This window comes from Artemia sp. Qi Xiang Cuo, chromosome 5, assembly GCF_049724085.1.
Source record: "Artemia sp. Qi Xiang Cuo chromosome 5, ASM4972408v1, whole genome shotgun sequence".
In the NCBI taxonomy this organism is placed as follows: Eukaryota; Metazoa; Arthropoda; class Branchiopoda; order Anostraca; family Artemiidae; genus Artemia; species Artemia sp. Qi Xiang Cuo.
This window is the reverse complement of record NC_142798.1, coordinates 82,811,330-82,837,611: the sequence shown is the minus strand read 5'-3', so window position 1 is coordinate 82,837,611 and position 26,282 is coordinate 82,811,330. Positions and strand designations below refer to the sequence as shown.

The following is a 26,282-nucleotide window of genomic DNA, read 5'->3' as shown; positions in this document are numbered from 1 at the left end:
GATAGTTTCTCGGCTTATTTGATGTATGTTAAGTCAAAATTATGTATATTGTATTTGTTAAAATCTGGGATTATTTTTTTTTGCTTCGTTCAAAGGAAATACCAAAAAGGGCATTTTCAATAAAATGACAAAAGATGGCATTTTGAATTTAGTGGCACTACACACCAAAGAAAATATCTCCAAGATTGGTTCAAGGAAAAAAACTTGAAATAATTATGCCGAAATATAATTTTTTTTTCTTATCGAAATAATTACAGTTTTTTAAACTAAATAATATTTTTTAATAAAAAAGTTAGGTAATAAAAAGATTTATCCCAAAAATATAATTTTGTTAGTTTTTTTTTTAGGGATGGGTTTTTTACGATTAATCATAATTAATTCAATGGGCTGGGAAATCCTTGTCAAGTGTATAATCCCACCTTCTGCCTCCAATTCAGCCTCTCAAGACCCCGAGTCCCCTTCCTGGTATTGAGGATAATTCAAAAGACGTGATGTGAAATTACAAGTTTTAAAAGGGGACAACATGCTTTAGATTTTGTATGGCCAACAGTGACAGTAATATTTCAAGATGTTTTGTCTCAAGTTGTGTTATGTGACGTTATATTATGACGTTTTATCAAAGCGCCCCCATTAACCATTTGGGGTGCATTAGTAAAGAATTTGTGTGGCCTCTATTCGTTTTTGTCTTTTTTTCCTTCTGACCGCTTCGTATAGAAGGGGCAGTCGTGGAAAAAAAAGGGCTCATTTGATTGGAAAAAGTATAATACTGCATTTCAAGTCACAAACTTTACAGTAGAACAAAAAAAAGGAGTTGAAGTTGAAAAATGCTGTCAATAGCGACCAGTTGTTGAAGTGGTGTTAACTCGCGAAAATTTCAGGGTTTGGTGTAATTTTGCAGTTTTTCTTTATTTTTTTCAATGAAAATACCAAAAAAGGTATTTTCGATGAAAATACAAATAATCAAAGTAAGGGGGGGGGGGGGGTGCCCCCATTTGTTCCTCCGTCCTGCCCATCCTTAATTGCCGCCATTGAGTTGTTTAATGAGGAAGTTTTTTGTAATCCTATGTAAAGGCCAAGGCCTTTACATAGTAAAGGCCTATGTAAAGGTAGAATCTACGTGGTTGAATGAGGAAGCCTTTTTTTAGGTCTTCATGACGTAGCGAAACAAAATTTAGCCTTCAAAGGCTTATTGTTACAATTTTTTCCATGCTAGACAAAGAGAAAAGGCGTGTTTAAAAAACAAAAACAAAAAACAGCTAAGAGTTGGAGTATGCGGAGCGAGTAAATTGGTAATGCCGACTCTGACTCAACCAAACAAGTAAATTTTGAAGAAAAACTTCTTGAAAAAGAAGAAGAAGATTAATGAAACAAATATTTCTAACGAATATACAAAGGCGTCCTCAGCGTTGAAAAGGGGGGAATAATTAAAAACATAACAATTTGAAAAAAAAGAAACTAAAATCAAAATAGAATTAAAAGAACAAATCAAAGCAGTAAGGAGAATTTTGCATTTTACGTGGAGTTGTTTGGAATTTATTGTTTTTTTTTTCTTTTCATTCTCTTTTGATTTTGTAGTCTTTTCTTTTCTTAATTATTATGTTAAAATTCGTTCCCTTTTACATCGCTGAGGATGTCGGTACTGTTGTATTATCTGTAACACACGCGCGATATTATACAGTGAACATTCTAAAGAAACATTGCAAACAGTGATTTATCATTGCGTTTACAACATTTAGACTTTTGTTTTTTGGTGTTTAGAGGAAAAAAGTACCTAGGTTAGGTTTCGTATTTAATATATGCTTTATTTCACTCCCCCCCCTCCCTGCTGTGCAAATATATAGCCGAAATTTGCTTCTAAACTGTATATTTTTATCCTATTTTGTTTTATGTCATTAGCATTAACCAAACTTCACTTCTCGCGGGTTTTACAGATAATACGACAGTACCAGGATGCCTTTGTGTATACAGGTGAAATATTTGTTTAGCGTAGTCAGATTTAACTTTTCGTGGCTTTTGGTTTATTCCTTGGATTTAACGTAGTTGAGTGGCTCTGAGGCTCTCCCCCAGAAAGTTAGGGTGCGAAATCAGATTATGCTATGACATGCGTGCTTCAAATTCAGTTTAAAGCTAATATCCCTCCAAATTGTATCCATAGTAACAACCACATTATGTAAGACCACACTTAGTCCACTAGTTCTTTTTTCAAGAGCTTTATCCCTTGATAATGACCCGTTTTTTTCGGGGGAATCCATACTATTAGTTCCATTTAGAAATGGATGTTGCCATTGTTCTGCCTCAAGCCCCTCTTCTCCTTTCTTTGGGGCATAATGACATTTTTAGATTTTATCAGAAGCGTTCCGACAACAGATGTGCTTGATCATGCTGTGATTTGTTTGCTAGTAATTTGTTCAAGCGACACTCAAGACTTGATTCTGATGCAGCGGGTTGATAATGCTTTTCTAACTTATTCCATTAAGACAATTTTCTGTTTGTTTTTATTACATCTTATCAGTGCGTCATCGGTGACAGTTGAGTGTTCATTCAACCTTTGTTTGTGGTTTTCCATCTAAGCCGACAGTTTTCTTGGATTAACCTATCACTGAAGCTTGTGACCTCATTTCATTTGCCAAAACTGTCAACAGTTAATGCAATAAAACGACTATCCTCTGATGCGACATTCCAGAGAAAAAGAAATTATAATTGATGTCCTTTACATTCTTTCTGACGGAAAAAATAAATAATATCTAATGCAGTCTTTGGATTAACGACGGTTCTTGACTACAAAGCTCCTCGCTGGGATCGAACCCTGGGCCCCCGATTGCCAAGTAGAGATCAATCCAATGTGCAACCACAGGTTAAAAAAAAAATAATCATAATAACTGTAGACCCTTCATACTACAATTTGACAAATCTAGTGTTTTTTCTCCTTAAACTATAATTTAAGAACAGTTAATGCAATAAAACGCCTCTTCTCTGATGGCATGATATTTATTTCAGAAAACGAGAAAATAAATCATAATTGGTGTTCTTTACATTCTCTGACGAAATTTCTGATATTATCCCAGCCAGGGATGAGGAAACGCAAACAAATTTTCGTAACTTTGTGCCTATCGCTTAGATTTGTGACCTCATTTGCCAAACTGTCACCAGTAAATGTGACAAAATCCCTATCTTCGGATGACAAGTTTTATTTCAGAAAAATAGTTGGTATGCCTTAGATCCCTTCCAATAAAATTTCAGACATGATCCTAGCCAGGGTTCAGTGATCCAAGATGTTCATGCCCGTAGTGTGACCGATTACTGCTCGGTAAAACGTGACCCAAAGATTGATGTCAGATGCAGCAACCCACTGTAGGGGTTGGAATTTGATTCCGGCGATGAGATTGTGCGAAAGTTATCCAAATAAGAAGAACCAGAATACTTATCAAAAAAGCTTCATTAGACAAAAGAGACACTCAGAATAAACTCCTATCCGGAGGCCTAATGTATGTTACCAAACATCTTCTAGAAGAATTTCAGTCGTTGCAAGACTTGCATTATATCACACTTTTTGACAGGACCGTGTGGTTTGCTATTAAAACGAGAAAGAGAAAGAAGGGAGGCATGTCATAAAGAGAATCAAGCTTGAAAATTAGTGTTTAAGACACATATTCTTAAAAGAGATTGGGTGTTATATTAAATCAAAAGTAAATACTGAAATGATTAGTTTCATCGGCAGGATAAGTCCGTTCAAATTTCATAAAAAAAATTAATCGAGCATGTCAAGGCCTTCCTTACACATTTTTTAAGAAATTCATAATTCGTCGAGGTTTTGAAAAGCTCAAATTTAGTGTGTTCGAATGCAGTATTAATGATAATTTTTTTTCAAAACCCAGAAACAAAATCAATCGGTAGCACACCAAAAGCGTCGCTTGCGACGGTATGCTACTAACAAAAAAACAAGAATAACAGCAAACATGCGGTATAAGGAGTTGGAGGGTAAAACCGCGTACCGAAAAAATATTTGTAATATATTTACCTAAAATATATAAATATTTCACACACAATAAAACTACCTAACACCATGATCCCTAAGCAAAAATATTTATAGATAAATAAGAATTACAAACAATCCAAAAAATAAATAATTTGAAGTTGAGTAAAGCTGGGCCTGGGGAGCGATTTCTTAGATGATTCCTTGACACGACTTGACTTCGAGTGTCATTTCTAGATGGAATGCTAGACGGTAAGAAGGTGTAGCATCCAAAAGAATAGAGGCAGACTTTAAGGAGGCATACGTTAGTAAAGTCAATCCTAGACGAAGATTGATATGACTGCTCCCCCCCCCCCTAAAAAAACTGAAGTTTGAAATGTTTTGGTTGACTATACATATTTTCAGTGCGTAAAACAATACATATTTTCGGTTCAAATATGTATGGCTGACGTTCATTCCAGTCATTCTAACTTCCACGCATCAATAAGTAAAATCTGCGTAAAATCAGCGTAATAATGTAATAAAACGATATATGTAATAACGTAATGAGTAAAATCAATAGCCATCAGATGCTTTGAAATGTAATATGTTTGCATTTTTTTCGTGTTACCCTTGCTTTTTCCCTTGATCTGACCTCGAATTGAAAGTAAAATTTAAATTAAATTTCCCACTCTCCAAACCCTTATTTCCATGGTAAAGATTTGCATCTATTATTCCCCGAGACTTTGATGCCACGAGGCTAGGGGAGGATTCGGAAACTTCAAAGGCTCCGATCCTTCATTTCATATCTCAATTTTTTCCCCGGGATTTACTGGGAAATATATCAAAGAAATACAATCAGCGATAGTTTTCAGTATTTCCCTTGGATAAATTTTTTGCCAATGCTTGTAACGCTGCTTGTTGAACGCTTATATAAAGCTGTTGTTTATTTTGTATCTATGAATATTATTGTGTATATACTTACACTAAATACCACTTTTATAACCTAGTTTATAACCTGTATTTTATGTTGCGCAAGTGGTTTTATTTCCCCAATGGAAAAAGATGGGATCATAATAAACTTTTAAAATTTGTTTATTTACTATTCTAGGTGCTACTTAAATTCAGTTATTTCAGTAAAATTCAGTAAATTCAGCTGTGAACTTAAATTCAGTTCACAGCTGAAAGTGGAGGAGGTGAAAAAAAAGAAAGGAAAAGAATAGTACTTTGGATGCTACCTAAAGGTCACCTAACTGATGCACAAAAATTTTAGAAATTCGGAAACAAATTATCTTAGTTTTCTTTATTTTACCTTTTATTTTGCTGGAAGTTTTATTATCCTACTAATTTAAGTTACAACAAACCTTCTTTTTTCTTTTATTTTGTAACAAAATTCATGATTTCAGGCCGCTAAAAAAACTTATGGCCTGATATGGAACTACTCAACCATCCACCTAGGTTTTCTCCCTAGAAATGTGTCTGTTGGTTTTCCTATTCCGATAATCCTGGAATAAAACTTTCCAATAATTCTGGACGAATTGGGACGATTAAATACGACAAAATATTTACTTTCCTTTGGAATAATATTATGTTAGAAATTGTATCGTGGGGGTGACCTTCGCTTTATTGTATTACTAAAGGGGGAAAACCGACTTCGTTTGATCTCGTTTCAGTCGTGAAATTGTGTCTGACTCCTCTTGCTTCAATTTTTTTTTGAAATTGTATTCCAGAAATGCACTTGGAGTAGAGACTCTATAATGGAATCTTAATTGCTTTGGGATACGAATGTTGTCAGGTCTTAAATCCTTCCAGCCAAGATTAAGTTAAATATATATATATATATATATATATATATATATATATATATATATATATATATATATATATATATATATATCTTAAGGTGTTTCAAATAAAAACCAACAAGTTTTTCTTCTTTTGCTTCGTTACATTTTTTGTAGTCAGGACCGTATCCGGGATTTTTTCGGTGGAAGGGAGGGGGGCACGAAAACATTTTTTTTTCAGGCGGTTACAAAAAAACTTTTAAAAAACGCATCAAAAATTTTGTTTATATTTATTTTTGTTATTTTTTACGAGTCGGACAAACATTTCGGAGAGGGGGGGGGGGTCAAACCCCGATCCCCCTGGATGCGGCCTTGTTTGGCGTATGGGAGTTTTTGGTTGGAATAAAGTATTAATCATTTTTTGTAAATAAAGGTCCCACCTTCCTACACCCTGTCAATTCTTTTGGAGGGAAGGGCTTAGAAAATACCCCGTTTTTCTGTTGGGATTATGATTCAGAATACGCTTCGTGGTTGGTGCTTACAAAAAATGCATAATTTTGTGCCCGACTATCTAAAGTTAAGCACATTTTATTGAGTTTTGTGCAAAAACTTTCCTGGTGGATTTGTTCTGACAGTGAAGGGACATGAATCCTTTTGTAGCACAAGCATTGATATAGGGACTCATGTAAAACAGTTTAATATTCGATTCAGCCCATCAAAGGGTGTCCAGTATCAAAGTCATTTAACCCGTAATTGTTTGTTTTTCTTCTTTTTACTTATTTTGTTATACGAATCACTATTCCTTAAGCATGTCAGGGGGAAAACGAATTACTCTGCCATTTTTTGCCCGTTGTTGTATTTACCTGTTGTTGCTATGTTAGCCTGTAATAAGAAAGCGAAACCTTGTTGGTTCTTTTGTGTGCCCTATTCTTTTTTTATGACGTAAAAAGAACGCAAAACGTGATTGATTCTTTTGTATGACTTACTCCTGGTTTTATGGTGTATACTTATTTTTGTATTATGTTTTGTTTAGTATAACCAGTAATAAACAGAAAAGTTTTTTGAGTCATATTCAACGAAGGGTTTTTCATGACGTTTTTACAAGTAAATTCTTTTGTATGTTTTTTTTTGGGGGGGGGGGTGACTATATTTACGAGACCAGTTTAGCTTGAAAATCTAGAGACGATTCCTACATAAGCTCTATGATTCAATATTCTGGGCGGTATTACTAACGGGAGGCATAGGAAATTCCCGATTTGCCGTTCCTTCGTAGTGGGCTACTTTTGGTGAAAAAGAGACTAAAAATTGAAAAAATATCTGAAGGTGCTTTACAAACGGACTCCAAATATTTATCATAAAATTGCTAAGAATATAATGTTGGGTAAAACAAGTGAAGGTGCGGTTGACTTTATGAAGTTCAATAGGAAAGGAGGAAGATGTCGCAAGCTATATTTTCTGCCATGTAGTTCATTTCCCTAATTAATTAAGAATTACGTATTTACCGATGAAAACTCGTATTTTACCGTGCTTAGTCATGAATGCAGAATAATACGGATGTCTTTACACACATTCTTTATCATAGATGTAGAACACAGTTTATAGAATTAGCAGTATGATCATACCCTATCTCACCCATTATAAAAACCCGGACCAAGGTGCGAGTGCTCCAGAGAACGTTTTTGCAGATAGAAACATAAGCGGCATTAGATCTTTTGACGGGTAGACAAGTCAGATTTCTCTTGGACACGAAACAAGTGGAAACCCGCTATTACGAATAATACACTTTGTTACCATTTCTCATTGATTGACGGAAACAGACTAACCCGCTATTGCAGAAAGAAGTGGGAGGAGCTTTTTGTTCGTACCGAGAATGAAGACCAGAAATGACCTGCGATAAACTTACTGGATAATTCTATCAACTCTGATGTAGGCGTAGAAAAGTATTGCATTAGCGATCATTATTTTTATATATTTATATTTTCTTTTTGTTTATATTTGCAGGCTGGAAAGATGGGTATAGCCCCACCACATGCTGGTTCACCATTGTCTTTCTTTTATCCCGGTGCTGATCCATTGAGTCAACCCCCTCCGGCTCATATGGGTATCCCCCCTTACCAGTTAGACCCCAAGTCACCCGGAGGACTAAGTAAGTTAATTTATTTCACCTTTTTGACTGGTCTAGAAGTGATCAAGCCCCAGTTATTGTTAAGCTATAAATAAGTAGAGAAAAATTCGTTATTTTACAAAGTTAAAATGAAATTAATTTCTTAAACGATAGTTTTAATTTGTAATTTTGATTTGTGTATCATAGATTTTGAAACGAAAGATAATGGACATTAAATTCAAAATTAGCAAAGATTTTAATCAAAAAATAATTAGGTCTCGGTTGCTCCAAGGTATGAACATTTATTGGCAATTTTCTTCCGTTTCACAAAAAGTCGGTCAAGCAAGTTAAAATACGTAATTTTGAAATCTGGTCTTCCTTGAGATTCAATTTTTCTGATTTTTATTTAATAGATTTAGCTTTAGTTGACACCATCCCATAGATGGGTGGAGGCAGAACTTTCAATCCATCTCCCCTGTAAAACGAAAAATATATCAAAAGGCACCTTTTCCAAACCTTAGTCCACTCAAAAGTTTTCGCAGTCCAGCCCTTCTCCCCTCAGATAATTAAATTAAAAAAAAACAAGTTTTTTAAACTGAAAGTAAGGAGCGACATTAAAACTTAAAACGAACAGAAATTATTCCGTATATGAAAGGGGCTGTCCCATCCTCAACGCCTCGCTCTTTACGCTAAAGTTTTTTATTGTTTTAAAAAATAAAGTTGTGAGACAGAGTCATACTTTAGCGTAAAGAGCGAGGCGTTGAGGAGGGGACAGCCCTTTTCATATACGGACTAATTTCTGTTCATTTTAAGTTTTAATGTCGCTCCTTACTTTCAGTTTAAAAAACTTGTTTTTTTCTTTAATTTCTGATCGTTTTTTAGTTAATGCAGCTTTCATTTTGGCTCACCGTCATTGAATAAGTAAACCAAATTTGCATAAAAATTTTACTTTTCTTTTGCTAAATGGCTGTCTCTAAATTTGGTTCTGACGTAATTTACAAATTAACTTACGTAACGAACTTCTATATTCGTATATTTTTCTTCTGGCAAAAAATACAAAGTTGCACATTTTTGCAGATATGAGCTTGAAACCTATGTAATAGAGTTTTCTGATACGCTGAATCTGACGGTGTGATTTTCATTAAAATTCTTTCACTTGTAGGGGATGTTTCCCCTCTCTTTAAAAAAGCAGGTAAATTTTCTCAGGCTCGTAGCCTTTGATAAGTAATACTAAACTTAAAATTTATATATTTAGAATCAGTATTATAAGCCCATTCTTTTGATATATTCATTGACATCAAAATTCCGTTTTTAAAAGTTTCGATTACTATTGAGCCGTATCGCTTGTTTTTTGTCATTGTTTTTTTTTTATTACGTATATGTTATTAAGTATATGAGAGGGTTCTCCCCTTAGTCAATACCACGCTCTTTACGTTAGAAGTTAAAAAAAAATTTAATTCACAAACCCCTGAACCACAAAGGCCGTTTAATTAGAATAGATAGCTCTTTTGAAAGCACTAAAAAAAACTGTAGCGCAAAGAGCGAGGTATTGACTTGGGGGAAAACCTCCTCGTATACGTAATAATTTCTGTTCGTTTTAAGTTCTAATGTTGCTTCTTACTTTCAGTTGAAAAAACTTATTTTTTTAAAATTGAATTTCTGATCGTTTTTTAAATAATGCTTGGAAATCCGGCGCCCCCTTCCTAGAAATGTCCCTTAACCCAAAGAAACATCCCCCACGGAAAGATTCGCCCGAGTAACCCCCTCCTCCAGCCCCCCCCCCACCAGAAAAAAATCGTTCATGAAAATGTATGTATGTGTCCCAATAGCCAATATAATATGTAAACAATGGGCAAAGTTAATAACTTGCAGCCCTTTCACTTGGAACTGAGGGGGATTAACTCATCCTAAAAGAAATACTTATTAGATTTTTGACTATACTGAATAAAATGGAAATCTAAAAATTTTAATTGGGTGACTATGAGAAAAAATGAGCGTGGGAGGGGGCCTAGTTGCCCTCCATTTTTTTGGTCACTTAAAAAGGGCGCTAGAACTTTTAACTTCCGTTCCAATGAGCCCACCTACGATATTCTAGGACCACTGGGTCAATACGATTACCTCTGGGGAAAAAAAAAATAAATAAAAACGTATCCGTGATTTTTCTTCTGGCAAAAAATGGAAAATTCCACATTTTTGTAGATAGGAGCTTGAAACCTCTACAGTAGGGTTCTCTGATACGCTGAATATGATGGTGTGATTTCATTAAGGTTCTATAACTTTTAGGGGGCCTTTCCTCTTTTTTTCGAAAATCAGCCAAATTTTCTCAGGCGCGTAACTTTTGATGGGTAGGATCAAACTTGATGAAAGTTATATATTTGAAATCAGAATTAAAATCTGATTCTTTTGATGTATCTATTGGTATCAAAATTCCGTTTTTTAGAGTTTCGGTTACTATTGAGCCGGGCCACTCCTTACTTACAGTTCGTTACCACGAACTGTTTGATTTCTGGGGACGCCCTTTATTTTAGTTATTAGCTTTTGGATTTAGTATCTAAAAACTAATGTTTTGGTTTCGTTCGGTGACCTCCAGGATTTATTTAAATGTTATAAAAGGCATAACTTTTTTACAGATCAATGAATGCATAACCAAAAGTTTCAACCGGTTCTTCTTGAAGCTTGAGCCTCTGTTATTAGGAACCAGAAACTTTCCAGGGGAGGGGACTCAAAACCATAATAACGAGAGAAGAATATATGAAGGTTTTAATGTGAAAGACAGGTTTAATTGTAAATTATTCCGTTTCAGATTCAGTTTTTCAAGGAGCAAAATTTGAAATTTTTAAGTTGATGGAATTTTAAATGAAAATTATGATATCCCACTTCCAGGGTGGGAAGATCTGAGATCCCCAATATGTTTTGGCTTGGCTATCTAAATGCAATGATCTTCGAGCTTCTTCAGACTTGGTTTAGATGAAGGATATAAAGAACAGATAGGGACCCAGATTAGCATTAATCACCTAGATATTGGTTTGTGTTCATGGTTATGACACATGAAATGTTCATGATAGGCCTACATGAAAGGAAGGGGAATAGGAGTTCCAGGTGCCTCAGTTGAGGAGAGAGCTACAGTTGCCCCACCCTAGGTTTCCCTCTCCCCATATATTTTGAAAATACATTTTATTTTCTGTATTTTCTTTTTAAATAAAGCTTAGGAGCTCCCCCTTTAGAAGAGTCCAGAGAACCTCTGCTCTGTCAATTCATTTTTTCTTGTTGACCATCCTTTTAGGAGAAGTGTTCAAATGGGGAACCAATGGTAACACATTATGAAAAAGAAGAAGTAAAATATTCTTTTTGGGGTGTCCCCCATAAAAGATTTTTGTCTGTTAAATATTGGTATTTTTTTTGAAGCTCCGTTTGTTTTCCCAAACAAATTTATCCTAGGAGGGAGGAGATGTATGTAATTCCTTGATAGAGGAGGGGGGGGTCCTCGATTATTCCTTCCTATAGAATTGTTCAAAAGGTCATTTGGATCTGAATTAAGGACCTGGTGATTAAGTTTTGCTGCTGTTTGGATTCCTCTAATTTATAGACCCCCGCTGAACTTTAGTGGTTAGTTTCCTCCATAATTTTTTTAAGCAGTTCCCAGGGAGAAGAAAGGGCTCTTTGATAATTTCTTTCTCTAGATTTATTTGAAAGGTTACCCTGAACCCGAATTTAAGGACACAGTAGGGTGAATTGGGTCTACAGTCGCTGTCGAGAGACGACTCTGCGAGTGCTGCAATTAAAAATGAGCAAATGGCTTGTTATTCATGTCCAATTCATTTTCTTCATTGCGAGTTCTAGCTTCAGGTTAATATATAAATGAGAACTTAGCGTGATCCAGCCTCGTTAAAACAGCCAAGACTCGTAAATCATAAGAAGAAAATAGATGAACTATAACGAAGTAAAATTGAAAATAGCGGGGATATAAAGCCACAGACTACAGTGTCATTTCCCTGGATGCCATTTAATATTGTTCAAACTGTTATTTTTAAATTAACCACCATTTGAAACCCTAACTTTGTATTTTTTAGAACTGTGTTCAATTTGATGGTAAAAATAATCGACTGTAAAAACCTCATTGATGAAAGGTAATATATATGCATGGGGATATAGGTACATACAGGCCCAATTTTTAGTGATTGGGCAGCAAAGATGTGCAGCTTTAAATTAAAATTTTCCATTCGTCATGAGAGCCTAGGATTAAATTTAGGAAGAAATCCCTCTCCCCCGTGTGTGAAGGAATAACTTTGCCAGCAATCAAACCATTATAGTTTAATTCCAGCATAAATACACGCTCGAGCGCAGCACAAAAAATGAGTTTAATGATGCTTGTTAAATCCCTGTGTTAAAACCGGGCATCCATGCAGATTGTGGGAGCTACTTTGGACCCCCCTTCCCAAGTTTCGGAGCGTTTCCTTTAGTATCTCGTGTTTTCATTTAATTTGCCTTTCAGTTGTTTTTAAGTTGACCCCGACCGCCCAGCTCCACAGAAAAGCTTGCACAGGCTACATTTCTGCCTGAAATATGCATATTTTTTGGTTATTATTAGTGAATGATTGTCTATAAAAATAATAGATATTAATAAAGTAGGAACAAATAAGAATTTTTCGGTTGACTCAGTTTCAAAATTATTTGAGGAGGTAAGTTAAATACATGTGAAAGCTAAATTATTTAGTTTATTACTTTTTTTTATTTTCGCTTGTTAGTTTGTTTTTAGTGCTTTTTTTGTAACAAGAAAATCCTTTCTTTTCCATTTCAGCAATATTTTTAACATATTGAAACATATTAAAAACATCAAAAACATATTAAAACATATTATATTACACGGCTGCTCCATTGTCCGGAAAAGTTCGCTGTATTGCCTGTAAAATCACTAGTAACTCCAATAAACTCATCTGTATTGATTTAAGTCTAAAATAGTGTTTCTAAATTTGATATAGTCATATTCGGGGAAGTTGGGGTAGAATTAAGGAGGCAGATGTTTTTTAAGGAGTAGCAAAGCATTGTAGTTACTCCTTACTCTTCTTTTGCTACTCTTCATTTTTGCTTTTAGCAGTGAAACAGGCAGTGGCGGATCCAGGGGGCGAGGGGGTTCGCGCCCCCTATAGTAGTCTAAAGTAGTGTAATTTACTTAATTAACCCAAGTTTTCTTTAATTAAACTTGCTCCTAGCGCAAGTTTATCGGATCAACATATTTTGCCCCCCCCTAATTTTTTTTTATCGGATCATCCTATTTTGCGACCCCCCCCCCCTAAAAAAATCCTGGATCCGCCCCTGGAAACAGGAGCATGAGTAACATTAAATTTCTTACTTTTATGTTTAAACATACATTGAAAGATCTAAAGCCGAACTAGCCAGCCATGGCAAAAAACTTTGGTTGATTTGGTGTTCTCATTAAAGCATCTCTTTTAGCTTCTGTGACGCTCAGTCACAGTAGCGACAATTATAGATATCGATATTGTTTTTTAATTCTTGGGTTTGGATTTTATTTGTATTTAGGTTATTTTAGTTTTTAACTTTGTTTTATTAGCGTTGGAGACGCCTCGTTTCATATAGGCAAAATATCCGCGTCGTTTTAGTTTTTATCTTTTCTTTTTACTGGCCGTAGGCTAGTCCCGTTTGTTTCTTCATTGTTGAGATTTCTCCCTTTGTTGTTTTATTTTTATTTATTTATTATTTTTTTTTTGGAGTAGGACTAGAAACAACCTCAAAGTCTCGCTAGTCTTCAGTTTTGACACAAGAACCCTTCAAAATAAAGACATAGAAAATCACCTAAAGAAATCGGAGGCAGTAGCTCGTAATCGGAGCATGATCTGAAGTTGATATGATTATCCTTGTTGTTTAAGCCAGGGAACTGTAAGGTTCTTATGTAGGATTTTCGGCCATGACAGTTCTAATAATGTACTTTTTGTTTCGATCTGACGGTTTTTTTTATGGATTTGAAGGTATTTTTCGAATTCCAACAAATTTGTTATCGAATATCATTTTTCTGTTAAGATTAATCGAGATAATAGTTATCATTCCCAGTCAGCCACAAATGGCAATATTTTTTACTAGCCATTAAAAAAAACGTGTTTTTTTAATTTTGGTTACTATGGACAGTGGTTCGTTCTTTCCTATATGTTGCAGCTACTGCTGACACCATGATACCTATTGCCATTTCATTTACTTACTTATCTTGTTTTCATGTACTTTTTTACTTATAATTTTATTTTATCTCACTTTTATATCGTAAAAGTACACTACTTTTAAGTAGGACTGGGGTCTCCAGCCATAAGTAAGTAAGAAGTCAAAGGCGTGTGAAATCGCTTAAAGGAATCTCAGTCAGAAGCTTATAATCGCAGCACGATATGAATTGATATACCTATTGTCCTTTTATTTTTTCAGCGAGTTTACCGCGACCCCCAATGTACCATTTTCCCGCTGCCCAATATTCATACCCCATGCTCGGAGCTGAAATGGCGCAAGTTGCATCCTGGTGAGTCCTTTAATGATCTCTTTTCTTTTTCGTTAATACTTTATAGAATGATGATAATCAACAATTAAATATGTTGTTGTTGAAATGATAACCATAACTGAAAATGTTCCTGAAGTTGGTAAAATTGATATTTGGCGTGTCTTTCAGATGGGGTAAGATCTTCCTTTGTACTATAAACGCGGGATATGGTTTGTTTAACCCTCCTTAATGTGAAAGTTAAGGGGCTGTAGAGTTTGTCATTTCGTGTGACTCAATTTTTGTGGCCAGAGATATGGCTATAAATCAAATAGCCCTATGTAGGAAACTTGAGTTGATAACTGTTTGCAAAAAAGGCATTAAAAAGTCATATTTTTTATTATTTGACCAAGTTTAAGCACTTAAATAGTAAAGCCTATTATTCGTGATCTTTTGTGATTTAAAAAAAAGATTTGTGTATTCAAAGTTTGGCTCTAGATTTGATTACTTTTGAGCTGCATTGAGGCTTCAGAATTCAACTGTAAAAACCTCTGTAACCTATTTTATATAGGAATACTTATTTTACTGTGTTTTGTGGACTTTTTAATCAAAGTTTACTTACTCTCGAGTTTTTATTCGCCTCGCCCAAGGCAAGCTATAATTAACTGTTTTCGCCGTAAGGACAGAAAAGGGAATAAATAGAGGGAAGGAAAGAGGAAGAAAAGAAATAGAGCTAGAAAAGGGAATATTTTCTCGATAATTTTTGCTATTTATTCCATTATAAAATCCAGAATAGTGTGACTCCTAGGTAACGGCAAAATCTGACCTCAAAATTTTGCAAATCTTGTTTTTTTTTCTATCTATTGTTTTTGCATAATCAAATGGGGTTTGTTCTCGGGTTCGTGCCGTCCACATTTTTTTCATCAAGGGTAATATCTTCCTTTACATGCGGATGATGGAGTTCGTCACTGTGTGACTTTCTTTATGCAGGTGGGGCTAGAGACAGGAATTCAACACTGGAGAAGGTCTTTTTGAGCACAATCAAGGATTGGAGGCGCGAAGTTGTCTACACCTCCGACAGACACAGCTCAACTACCAGGACCGTATCCAGGATTTTTGTTTAGGGGAATTTACAAAAAAAAAAACAACTAGAAAATGTAACAAAAATGTGTTTACAAGAAATTTTTACAAAAATTTCCAGGAAGTGGGGTTCAAACCGGGTAATCCCTCCCCCCTCCTTTAAACACGATTTTGGGGTTTTGGTTTACTCTGAACCACCAGTCGTGCTACAAAAACTTGTGGATCTGTAAAGCAATATGTCTAAGAGTGGGAAATAGCGAGGGTTTGCTCAATATCTACCACCTGATTTACATGTTGGAGTGTCATTTGTACCTCATCACATGACAGACTTCCACTCCGTGACTCTTCAGGGCACTCGTGCGCCGCCTTGTGCTATACTTACTATACTTACTATGCTATACTATACTTACGCCCCCTTGTGCTCGCCACCTTGTAAACACGATTTTGAAAATGGTCAGCCCCTCGTGAAATGACTACGAAAAGTACCCCCTAGTTTATTTTTTGTAAAGACTCACAAATTTGTAATAGTTTTCATGTTTCGTCAAATCATTTTTCAAAAGAAAAATCGACTAAATTTTGAATTCAACAGACAAAACTGGATTGAAAAGCAAAAGGCCCATTTAAAATGCAGTTTTACTAATACCGAGATCTAGCTAGCGCTTATTGGAGTCAGTAATATTTTTTGAGTGGTTGAAAAATTCTGATTGGCTTGAGTTAGTGCTAGCTAAATTTCGATACTAGTAAAATGCCATTGGGAATTAGGCGTAAGTCATTTGTTCCTTTACTCCAAAACAGCCAAAATAAGCACATTTTATTTCTTGTTTTGAAAAAAAGTATATTCATTTTATTGAAACCAAAAAAGTAGCTTAATCTTGCTCCGCCCCTGTGTTATTTACTTTCTTAGTTACACTTAAAATCTAATGTCTAAAATTTCAAAGCCTTCGATTTCGCTTTCGAAGACTCCGAAGACTTTTCGAAGACTTGTCAAGATTTATAAGAACATTGTGCCTTTGATGACTGACAGAATCTTGTTTTGTTGTTTATTTATGGCATTGTGGTTTTGCCATACACATGGTAGCCTCCTTTGTCCGTCTTCTACTCTATTTTTTTAATTCGTCGTTTTAACACAGATTTATCTCCAAAAAGTCCATATGGACCGAATTCATATTTCAGAGTCAAACTTAAAAACAAACAATAGTAAAAAAAGAAGACAAACATGATAAGATTGACCGAAAAGAGGAAAAAAGGCGGAAATTAAGCCTGTCAAAAATATTAAAAACAACTGGAAGCTTTTTTTCTTTTTAGATTTGTTATTATTATTTTTTGGTGTATGATGAAATTCATTTGATGTTTGGCAGTTTCCCAGGCATGCACAGAGGAAATTTTTTTTTGGGGGGGGGGGGTAATAATAAAAACAATCTTTTGCGTATGTCCCTGCGGCGTTTGATTCAAGCTTAGCTTTTCTGTTAGCTGTGTTAAGATGTTTCCGTTTGTTAATTTTGTACGTTTTAAATAAATAAAATCTTAAAGTATTCTCTAGTACACCACGGAGTTCGAATTTGGGAGACCCTCGTTTAATTCAGCAATATCTACTGGTTAATCATAGACAGCGTACTATATGGTAGTCTATTTAGCTCGTATAATTAAAGCCATATTTTATATTAAAGAATAGTCCATTGTTTTCAACTGTGCTTAGGTTACATCCATTGTTCGTAGGTTTTACTTGGGGCTCTGTATTTTGTCTCTTTATAATACCAAGGACAGTGAAAACGAAATCTGACTTTTGAAATTGGTTTAGTAGAAACTTACACAACCATATATACTAAACTTCAGAATTTGAAACAAACTAATAGAAAAATCTTAGAAATTCTTGGCTTTCGGGTATGAATAGACCTAAGATGGATTCAGGGGGAGGTCAAGTTTTTTTTATCTTATTTTGATGTCCTCGGTTCTTCAAATCGGCGTTCGACAGAAGGAACTTAATATTAGACTTTCAAAGTTTTCCAGCTAAAATAATTCAAAATAACTGGAATTGAAAGGTTTTTAATTGCTTTGGACTCAGTGGGTTCAATTCACAAAAATGTAGGACGGGATGAGGGGGAGGGTGGAATGCATTTTTTAGAATCTAGGAGGGCGGAGCAAATTTTTTTTCTAATATTCAGTGAAAATGCCAAAAAAGAGACAGTTTTCATTGAAAATGCAAAAAAGGCGATTTTCAAGGAAAATGCCTCCAAAAAGGTATGTTTCAAAGTCTAGGGCCTCAACGCCTCACTCTTTACGCTAAAGTTTGACTCTGTCTCACAACTCTATTTTATAAAACAATAAAAAAAAACTTTAGCGTAAAGAGCGAGGCGTTGAGGAGGGGACAGCCCCTGTCATATACGGAATAATTTCTGTTCGTTTTAAGTTTAATGTCGCTCCTTAATTTCAGTTAAAAAAAAAAAATTGTTTTAAGCTAAATGTTTATAATATTTTTTTTTGAATTATTAAATAGAGAGATATAAAGGCACTTTTGTCGCTTTTTGTAACTCCCTTGTATCTTTTAATTCCAGCTTTCTTCTTTTTTCGTTTAATCTTTCCTCTTTTCCTCCCATTTAAATCTTTTATCCATTCTTTCGTATTCGCTTTAATTTGTTACCTAAATTACTATTTATATTTTAGAACCTCCGTGTTTCATTATTGTAATTTAAATGTTGTATAAGTCACTTGATATTCCCCTAAAAAATATTGGAATTGTTCTATTGTTATATCTTCTTTAAAGTTGCGTCATACTTTGGACTTGTCTCAGTTTAAAAGTTGGAAAGAAAATCTCTGCTTCTTATAGCTTAGTTTCTATTATTGATTTTAAAGTTCTACCGCTTCAAGTTGAACATAATTTGTCTAGAACACTTGTCTGCGTAGAAGGCTATCAGGATGATAGCAATTGCTTAACTTTGAACTTTTCCGACGCAGTGACAATGTCAGGCCATCTCTCGGGAAAATATTATTTCCCCTTGAACCAATTGAAGATTTCCGAATAAGTAATCAGCGTGCGCGTTCGTCGATCAATGTTCTCTACAGGAAAGAGGAGGGGAATTAAGGGGGTGGGAACATGTATTGTCCCTTTTATGAATAATATTTTAGCGTAATTATTTGCTTTTGAGGAATGCGAGGGGATCCCTGGTGCTTTTACCCTTGTTTAGTAGTACTTTGATTGGATAAGGGAGGGGCTTCGTTTCCATGAGGGGAAGAAGCCCGCCTTTAAGTGCTTTTGAAGGTCTATATTGGGACAAGAGAGAATATTTCAAGTCTATTCGCGGATGAATCGCATTTAATGCCAAAATTAATGTGCAACTTAGTTAACATTTGATAGTTCCTATTTTTTGGTACAGCTAACTAATGATTTGTAAAGTGTTTTCTAGAACGATATGTATATTTAGTTTGCATGGAGAGTAGCGATATATATATTTTTAGTTGGCTGTTACGTTGACTGTGAGGCCAATCGGTGGCATTTTTTATAATCCAAAAAGTTTGATGCGTTTCTGAATTCTGTAGTGAAATCTTTTGAACACTTTTGACACGCGGTTCTGTACTGACAGCTTGTTGATTCAATCAGGTTTTGCCTCTTTAAGACAGTAGAATACCGTATGGGCAAGGCCGTAACAAGGGGGGGGGGGGCAGGAGGTTTGAACACCCCCGCCCTGAAATATTTGTCAGACTCGTAAGAACGGAACAAAAATGAATATAAAGCAAATTTTTGATGTGTTTTTCAATTTTTTTTTGTAAACCCGACCCCGAAAAAAAGGCCTTTTCTACCCCTCCCCCCTCGAATAAAAATCCTGGATACGACCCTGCTTATCAGGTAACGGCTTAGGGGTCTGATTTTTCGATAGAGGGCGATGATAGTCTCGAGATTCAAACATTTTTTTGTCGCACATATCTCGATTCTTGCAAAATTAATTTGTTTCAAATGACTTCTCACAATGGGGAAAGGGGGTGTTGGGACAATTTCCCACTTTCCATAAATCATGTACACTAAGAGGCGCGTACCACCCGGTGGCTATTTGAGCCACGCATAGTGCGAGGAATGCCATGTCTGGTGCGAAAACATATGGCATTTTAGAAATTCTAACATGCGTGGTAGCTCAAGTTTCGCCACGACATGTACCCTAGGCGGCGGAGAATAAATCACGTATTTAATATTTCTTTTTCTTTATACAAGTGAAAAAAAGAGAAATGGGACAAACTTTTTGAAGATAGTGCAACGAAAAACTAAAACAAAACCTCCTAAATTTTACGTTTTTCATTTGACGATAGTCGATTATCGCAAAATATCACAGACCTGAAAGAACTAAATTAATTTGGCGGGGTGGCAGGGAGGAAGGTTGGCGAGGGGACAGGGAGGTGGGGGAGCTGTGCTATGGGTATGATATGGAAATGATATTGTTGAAAGAGTCGGGCTTGTTGTTTTCTTCTTCTTTTTCATTTTTTTATTATTATTTAATATTCTATTATAGTTTAAGAAAATGACAAGCATCTAATGCTGCGTGCTAACAAGACCTCAGTTTTTTCACAAATGCAGCGTTTGTAAATAGTAAAAATTGTTTTTCGGTTTGTGAATAAAAAACCTAAATATAGGACTATTTCTTTTCTTATCTTTATATATATATATATATATATATATATATATATATATATATATATATATATATATATATATATATATATATATATATATATATATATATATATATATATATATATATATATATATATATATATATATATATATATATATATAATATATATATATATAGGCCCTACCCATGGGAAAAATTGGCTATTCTAATAGTTTGTTATATACTGGCTAAATAAGAGCTTTTACAAAGCTGACCATAAAACCTGCAGAGAAATTTCTTTTGCCTGAATTGATGAATTTTCGCCTGACATCAATATACAGATCACAGACATAAGTGTCTGTGATGCTCACATTATTCTCTTAGGAAAATTGTCAAATGGGATTTTCGAGACTTTCAACAGTATTTTCCTCGGTTATTCTTTTGAATAATGGAAAGGCAATTTGGTCTTATCAATCTTTTACTTCTCATGCATACTCTCATGAGTTTTTTTTTGAGGTGGTGGGCGGGAGGTAGCCTAAAAAACAGACGGAATTAAAGAAAAAGTTCGGGAAACCATTCTTTGAAATTAAAACGCGGAAATGTTGCGGTTTTGGAAAAGGGTGGATCAGAAGGCCTCCCTCAAGCTGTATTTGGGGCTGCTAATCCCTCTGGCATCCATGTCTTAACCTAAATAATTCTTCTATGTTTTGTTGTTGTTGTTGTTTTTTTGTTATAAACTCTTTTTTGACAGTTTTGTAAATGTTACTTGGTTCTTGATAATCAAGTTCTGAACTTGGGCCCCAGACCCTGGGGGGTTAACAGTGAGATCCATTAATTGCATATAATATTCATCCAATTTGCACCTCAGACCATTTCCCCAGGACCTTTTCCCAGATCAGGAAATTTTAATCCTGGGTGGATTTGTTGTGCTCTCTTCTTGATGTGATCCATTTCGTTGTTTCTTCTTTCTTGGGACAAACCAATCAATGCTTTCCCCGTTTAGAAAACCTTTCCTATTTTGGTTGCATGTATTTTCCAGAAGCTTTTTCTTATTTATTTGAACCTGTCTTTTTGTTTTACGCTTGAAATCGTAGGTGGAACATTTTTTTGTTTTTAGGCATACCCAAGGCATGTATCCGATCTCATCTAGTGCGGGCTTTCGTAGTCCATACCCAACGGGACTACAACTTACTGCTACAACGTTACCTAGGCAAGTTTCCATTTATTTATTTTTAAATCTTAAAGTACCAAGGGCAGTGAAAATGACATGTGGTTATTCGTATTAGCCAGGTGGAAATTTACACAACCATATGTAAATTAAGAACAATTTGGAATTCATTTTTGATGAAAAATAACTCAAAATACCGTCATTCAGTTTTGAGTAGTAGTTGGCGCCAAATTGAAGAAGCTAAAAACATAACACCATACAGCTTAAAAAGATGTAGCTTTAAAAGTGTGGTTCCCTTTAGAATCAACACATTGTTTATGTTGGAATTATTACGGGCGAAAACTGTTGTCAAATTTGAAGTAATTAGTTTCGCTTATTTATTTTCACGGTTCAACATGGCAACACTAATGAAAATGTGATTCTGCTTAAAAAACCTCATAATTTTGAAACAGCCAAGAGAAAAATCGTCTATACCTAAAATGAGTCCAGGTGGGGGGAATGCTTCTATTTTAATGTCCCTGGTACTTTAATATTGTTCATAGTGCTATAATATTAGGAATTTAAGTTCTCAAATATTCCTAAGCTTTCTTAATATCATCTTAAAGTGTCTAGAATTGTATTCGGTGCCTAATGAGGCAAAAAATGTATTTATTTACAGCAGCAGTGCCTTTTATTTTCGTAGTTTCCATAGCTGCATTCTTTAAGCGGACTTGAACATATTGGCTTCAGTCCGCCCCCCCTCCTCTCGGTATGTGTAAAGTATGTGTAACCATAAGCTGGGATTTAATCAAAGGCTCTGAAGGTAGAACCCAAAGAAAATTTATTAAAATGACTTGATTAGTTGATTCAATGTCTTAGAACTTAAAAAAAGCAGTGGTCTTTACCGTTATACTGAGTTCAGCTCTATTACTGGCATATGGCATAAGTATCAGTTCAGTTCGGCTATGGCAGTTACACGTTATCTAAATGTTTCCGTCGATTGAAACTGTGTAACTTATCCACTGAAGCTTAACCAGGTTGATCTATTATTCCTTTGCAGTTAGTAATGTAACGTATTGCCTTTTGAACTGCTACAGCCAATATATGTGCTGGATACTTTAGATTATAAGGAAGGTATGCAATAGTACACCGGATTACATATTCCTTACCGTGACTGCGTGTAAAAATCGGTTCTATTTATTGGCTTAAAATTTCACAGAGAAAACCAATCAGCGGGGATTAACTTTGCGTTGTTTTTACTGGCTTGTGGCTTAATATTTCACTCAGGGGACAATAAGGTGGAGATATTTTTCTTTTTTGTCAGTATCTTGGAGATACTCTTGGGACGAGTATTCCAAAAATTTCAAGCAGAACCCTGCGGAAAATTTTCACGAAACCGTTGGAAAGTAATTTGTCTTGTTCTCTTTGGTTACACCTCTTGGCATAAACAGTATTTTTTTTTTTTATATTCTGATGTTTTAATGTTGCTTTGTCTGTTCTTCATATTTCTTTGTTAATATATGTCGTTTTTCTTTTTATTCAATTTGCTGTTCTTTTGACCGTATTTGATAAAATATTTATCTTTAGTTATTCTAATAATTTGCATGTTCTTATTATTTTTTACTTTTAATGTATATAGAGTGCAATATGTACGACATTTCGACCTTTTTTGGGGGCGATACGAAGGTCGCTCCGGATGGGGGGGGTATAAAAACGAAAAGTTAAATTATAGACTAACTATTATTCAGTTTTTTATTGATGCTCCCCCCCCCCTCAGATTTTGGGCATGCATGATATAAATTTAGAAAACCGATGAAAAAATTGGACTTTGAAGTAAAATTTCGGATATCAAAAATCTTTATTCTTTTTTTCTATGGGTTGTTGTCAGTTTTTTCAAAGTTCTTCAAAAAGGGTTCCCATATCACTTTCCAGGTATGTATGTCATTACTGAGTTTATATTTGACTCTTTTTGACAAGTAAAATGTTTACAATAAGTTCTTTTAACTTCATTTTTATTTGTTGATTACAGAGAATTATCATTTAAATGGTTTCAGGGGAAATACAAAAGTTTTTGCCAAGGAAAAAGAACCCTGAGAAAACTCTTTCACAGGGAAAAATTTTCCCCTGGAAAAATCACCCCCAGAAGATTTCGCCTAGGAAAACCTATACCAAGGAACATTTGCCCTTTTCCTCCAACTTAAACCGTATTTTTATGTGTTCATTTTACAAAACTTATTATTTAAATACGAGTACTTCTGAAACGACTATTTCATAGCTCCTTATGTCAGAATCCTTCTTTCAACTTTAAAGAAGCATTTCTAGAAGTGGAATATCTTGATTAGACTTCTTTCCTAGAAAGGATAAATTTATAAGTTGAAGATCCTAGTTTTTGGAAAGCCTTTTGAAGAATGTCTTCAGATTTTGTCGTATCTGTTTGCAAACTGAAATTTGTATTCTTACTAAAGTGATCCAGTTGAGGGCTCAAGATGTAATTTTTTTCTTGAAAAAAATTATTTAGATGCTAAGAGCAAGAAATTCTTCAAATTGTCAAGTATCGTCACATGCTTTAATTCCATCTATATTTTATGCTAAGGGATTATGATCTGGGAGCTTCTTGAACACAGGAGGTTGGGATAAGGAGTTTCCCATTCTCCTCTCACTGTTGTACATACCGGAGCGCCACTTTCTTCGCCACGCGCACATTTCCGTCACGGGTGGCGCGCACTACCAAGTAAGTATACACCGTTTTTGAAAGTGGGGAACCCTCGGGTTGGAAGATTTGACCGAAGGTATGTACTCAAAATCAGATGCTGGCTCAGAGACACAAGAAGGTAGTAGAAGACAAAGACATGGTATGGACTTTTGGAGGTATAATCTCCTATAATGCGGCTATTTGTGCTTCTGTGATTATTGCCTATATTTTCTTTAAAGACTTCTAGTCAGAATCAGAAAAACATCACGTTTTTTTTGCAAGGATGATAATTGAAATTAATAGATGTTGATGAGTTTGGTTTCTGTTTCTGGATGAATAAATCGGTTTGTATGCTTCTTCTGGCATGACTTCATAAATTTTATTAGTTAATTACTTGTCAGATTAGAATATTCACTATTGGTTGGATTTATTGTTTTTTCTAGTATTCTTCAGATAAACATATACTCTACTGGATACGTTTTTTTTAAAGGGGGATGCATATTGAGCACCAAATACAGTGTTTTGTTCGGAGTAAGGATTGCTTAGCTTCGGCTGAAAAAGAATTTTCTTCAGCAATAGAATAACAGAAACTGCGGACGTGTAGATCATTTTTCACTCTTTGAGGGATCATCCAAACCGAGAACCACCCCTCCCCCTCCTGCGTTTCACCTTGGGAAAGTCCATCTAAGATTACAGGTGCAAAACGCGTTATGTGGTAAACACCCGTAAAATACTTACTGTTTGGGGTGGGGCGGGACAGAGCCAAGAAGTCGCTGCAGAGCGAGTAAAATAATGAATAAGTAATTCGAAGTCTGGATGTGGCGTGTACTGCTCCTACGTTTAAGAATCGATAGTTTTTAGAAGAGAAGAAATATATTGTTATCGCAAAGGGAGGGAAGGTTGGACCGCGAAAAAAAAAAAATTTGGTAAATCACAGCCAGCGAAAAAAAAAGAAAAATGCGTTTATTTTGATCGAGATCTCCGATTAGCCGTCCTCAGTGTAGGAGGAAGAATTAAAAATAAAGATAAAAGTCCACAGGAGAAAATTAAAAGATCACCACAGACTTGATGATGTATCTTCACTCAAATCCTCTTTAAAATCCTTGCTAATGTTTGAAATTGGTTAGCCAAAACCGATAGACAGCAATAAGTAGATTTTTAAAGCACCAAGACATAAAAATAAAAGTTTTTACCCCCGAGACATGTCTTAGGTGTATTCCTACCTGAAAACTGCGATCAAAATTTTCCTTTCGTATTTTTCAATACTATAAAGTTTTAGGGAAGTAGCACGTTTTTGTCAGTGTTGCCACGTTTAAACCTAAATATAATTGAGACAACTAATTAGTTAAAGTTGACAATAATTTCGTCCCTATAATGCCAAATATTAACAATCTGTTAATTGTTAAACTCAAAAACAATTACAAGATTAGGAAAGGTACGATTCTGAAGATGTTCAGCTTAGTTTTCACTTTTTTTTTCAAACCAGCCATTATCAAAAACTGGGTAGCTACATATGGAGGTCTGTGTCATTAAAAATCGAATTTCCGACCCCCACACTTTTTTTTAGATACATGACCTATATGGTTATATCGGTTTCCGCTTAACCGATTCAAACCACTAGATATCTCTGTCACTGTCCTCTGTGCTTTAAAAAATTCCATTAGTACATACTATTATTTACATGGATTTCTGATCAGGCTATCCATGAAAAACAAAATCTTTTTAACAGTTGCTTCGTTTTCTTTGTTGTAAATCAATTTTAATGCTTTTTGGTTTTGTACCGTCTTCTGGCAGTTTATTATGTGTAGGAAAACCAAGAAATTGATATTTTGGAAAATCTTTTTAATTTTTTTGGTATTTTAGTAACAAATGTTTGGTCTGTTGTTTGAAATTGTCTTGGAAACTATGGTTTGACTCTGTAGGAGAAATCATCAGTTTTTTTTTTTGTGGGGGGGGGGGGGGTCGTACCTACCGAAGAGTACATTTATAGGAAAAAAGTTACTTTTGAAGGAGAATCTAAAACAGAAGAAAATGTCTCGGGTGTCTGATTGTCAAGTTATTTTCTATACATCTATATTGTCTATTCACAATTGCAAATTAGCAAATTTGTAATCTTGTTGCGTTCTTCTTTGGAATATACGACTATTTTGGTTTTACTTTGACTTAAAGACAGAGAAACAGAGTTTAGTTTTAAAAATATTTTAACTCATATGTTTTTCATTCTTTTACTGGCTTAGTATATCTCACGAAAGAACCACTTAGTTTTTAAAAAGTTGTCTCTCAAGAAACTGCATATCTTGTTATTATAGTGCTCAGTGCTGACCACTGTGCACACAGTGACCACAGTGCAGTGCCCAGTGCTGCTAAATGCAGAGTTGGACCAGTGCTCAGCAGTGGCCCAACCGATTCATTAATTAACTCGCCTTAAATAGGCGGGGCTGCTTTTCTCTCCA

At 35.0% G+C, this 26,282-nt stretch overlaps 1 protein-coding gene across 4 annotated transcripts in view; it reads left to right on the top strand.

The window, feature by feature from the left end:
- LOC148952631 (protein pangolin, isoforms A/H/I/S-like) overlaps positions 1–26,282 on the top strand; it is a 155,284-nt gene that overhangs the window by 71,478 nt on the left and 57,524 nt on the right. For 3 of the 4 annotated variants that reach the window (XM_089089987.1, XM_089089988.1, XM_089089990.1), the window contains exons 4-6: positions 7,738–7,882; positions 14,267–14,357; positions 21,108–21,200. In XM_089089987.1, coding sequence (XP_088946113.1) covers positions 7,738–7,882; positions 14,267–14,357; positions 21,108–21,200 — 329 coding nt within the window. The remainder of the gene's footprint in view (positions 1–7,737; positions 7,883–14,266; positions 14,358–21,107; positions 21,201–26,282) is intronic. The other variant, XM_089089989.1, reaches the window with a different exon arrangement.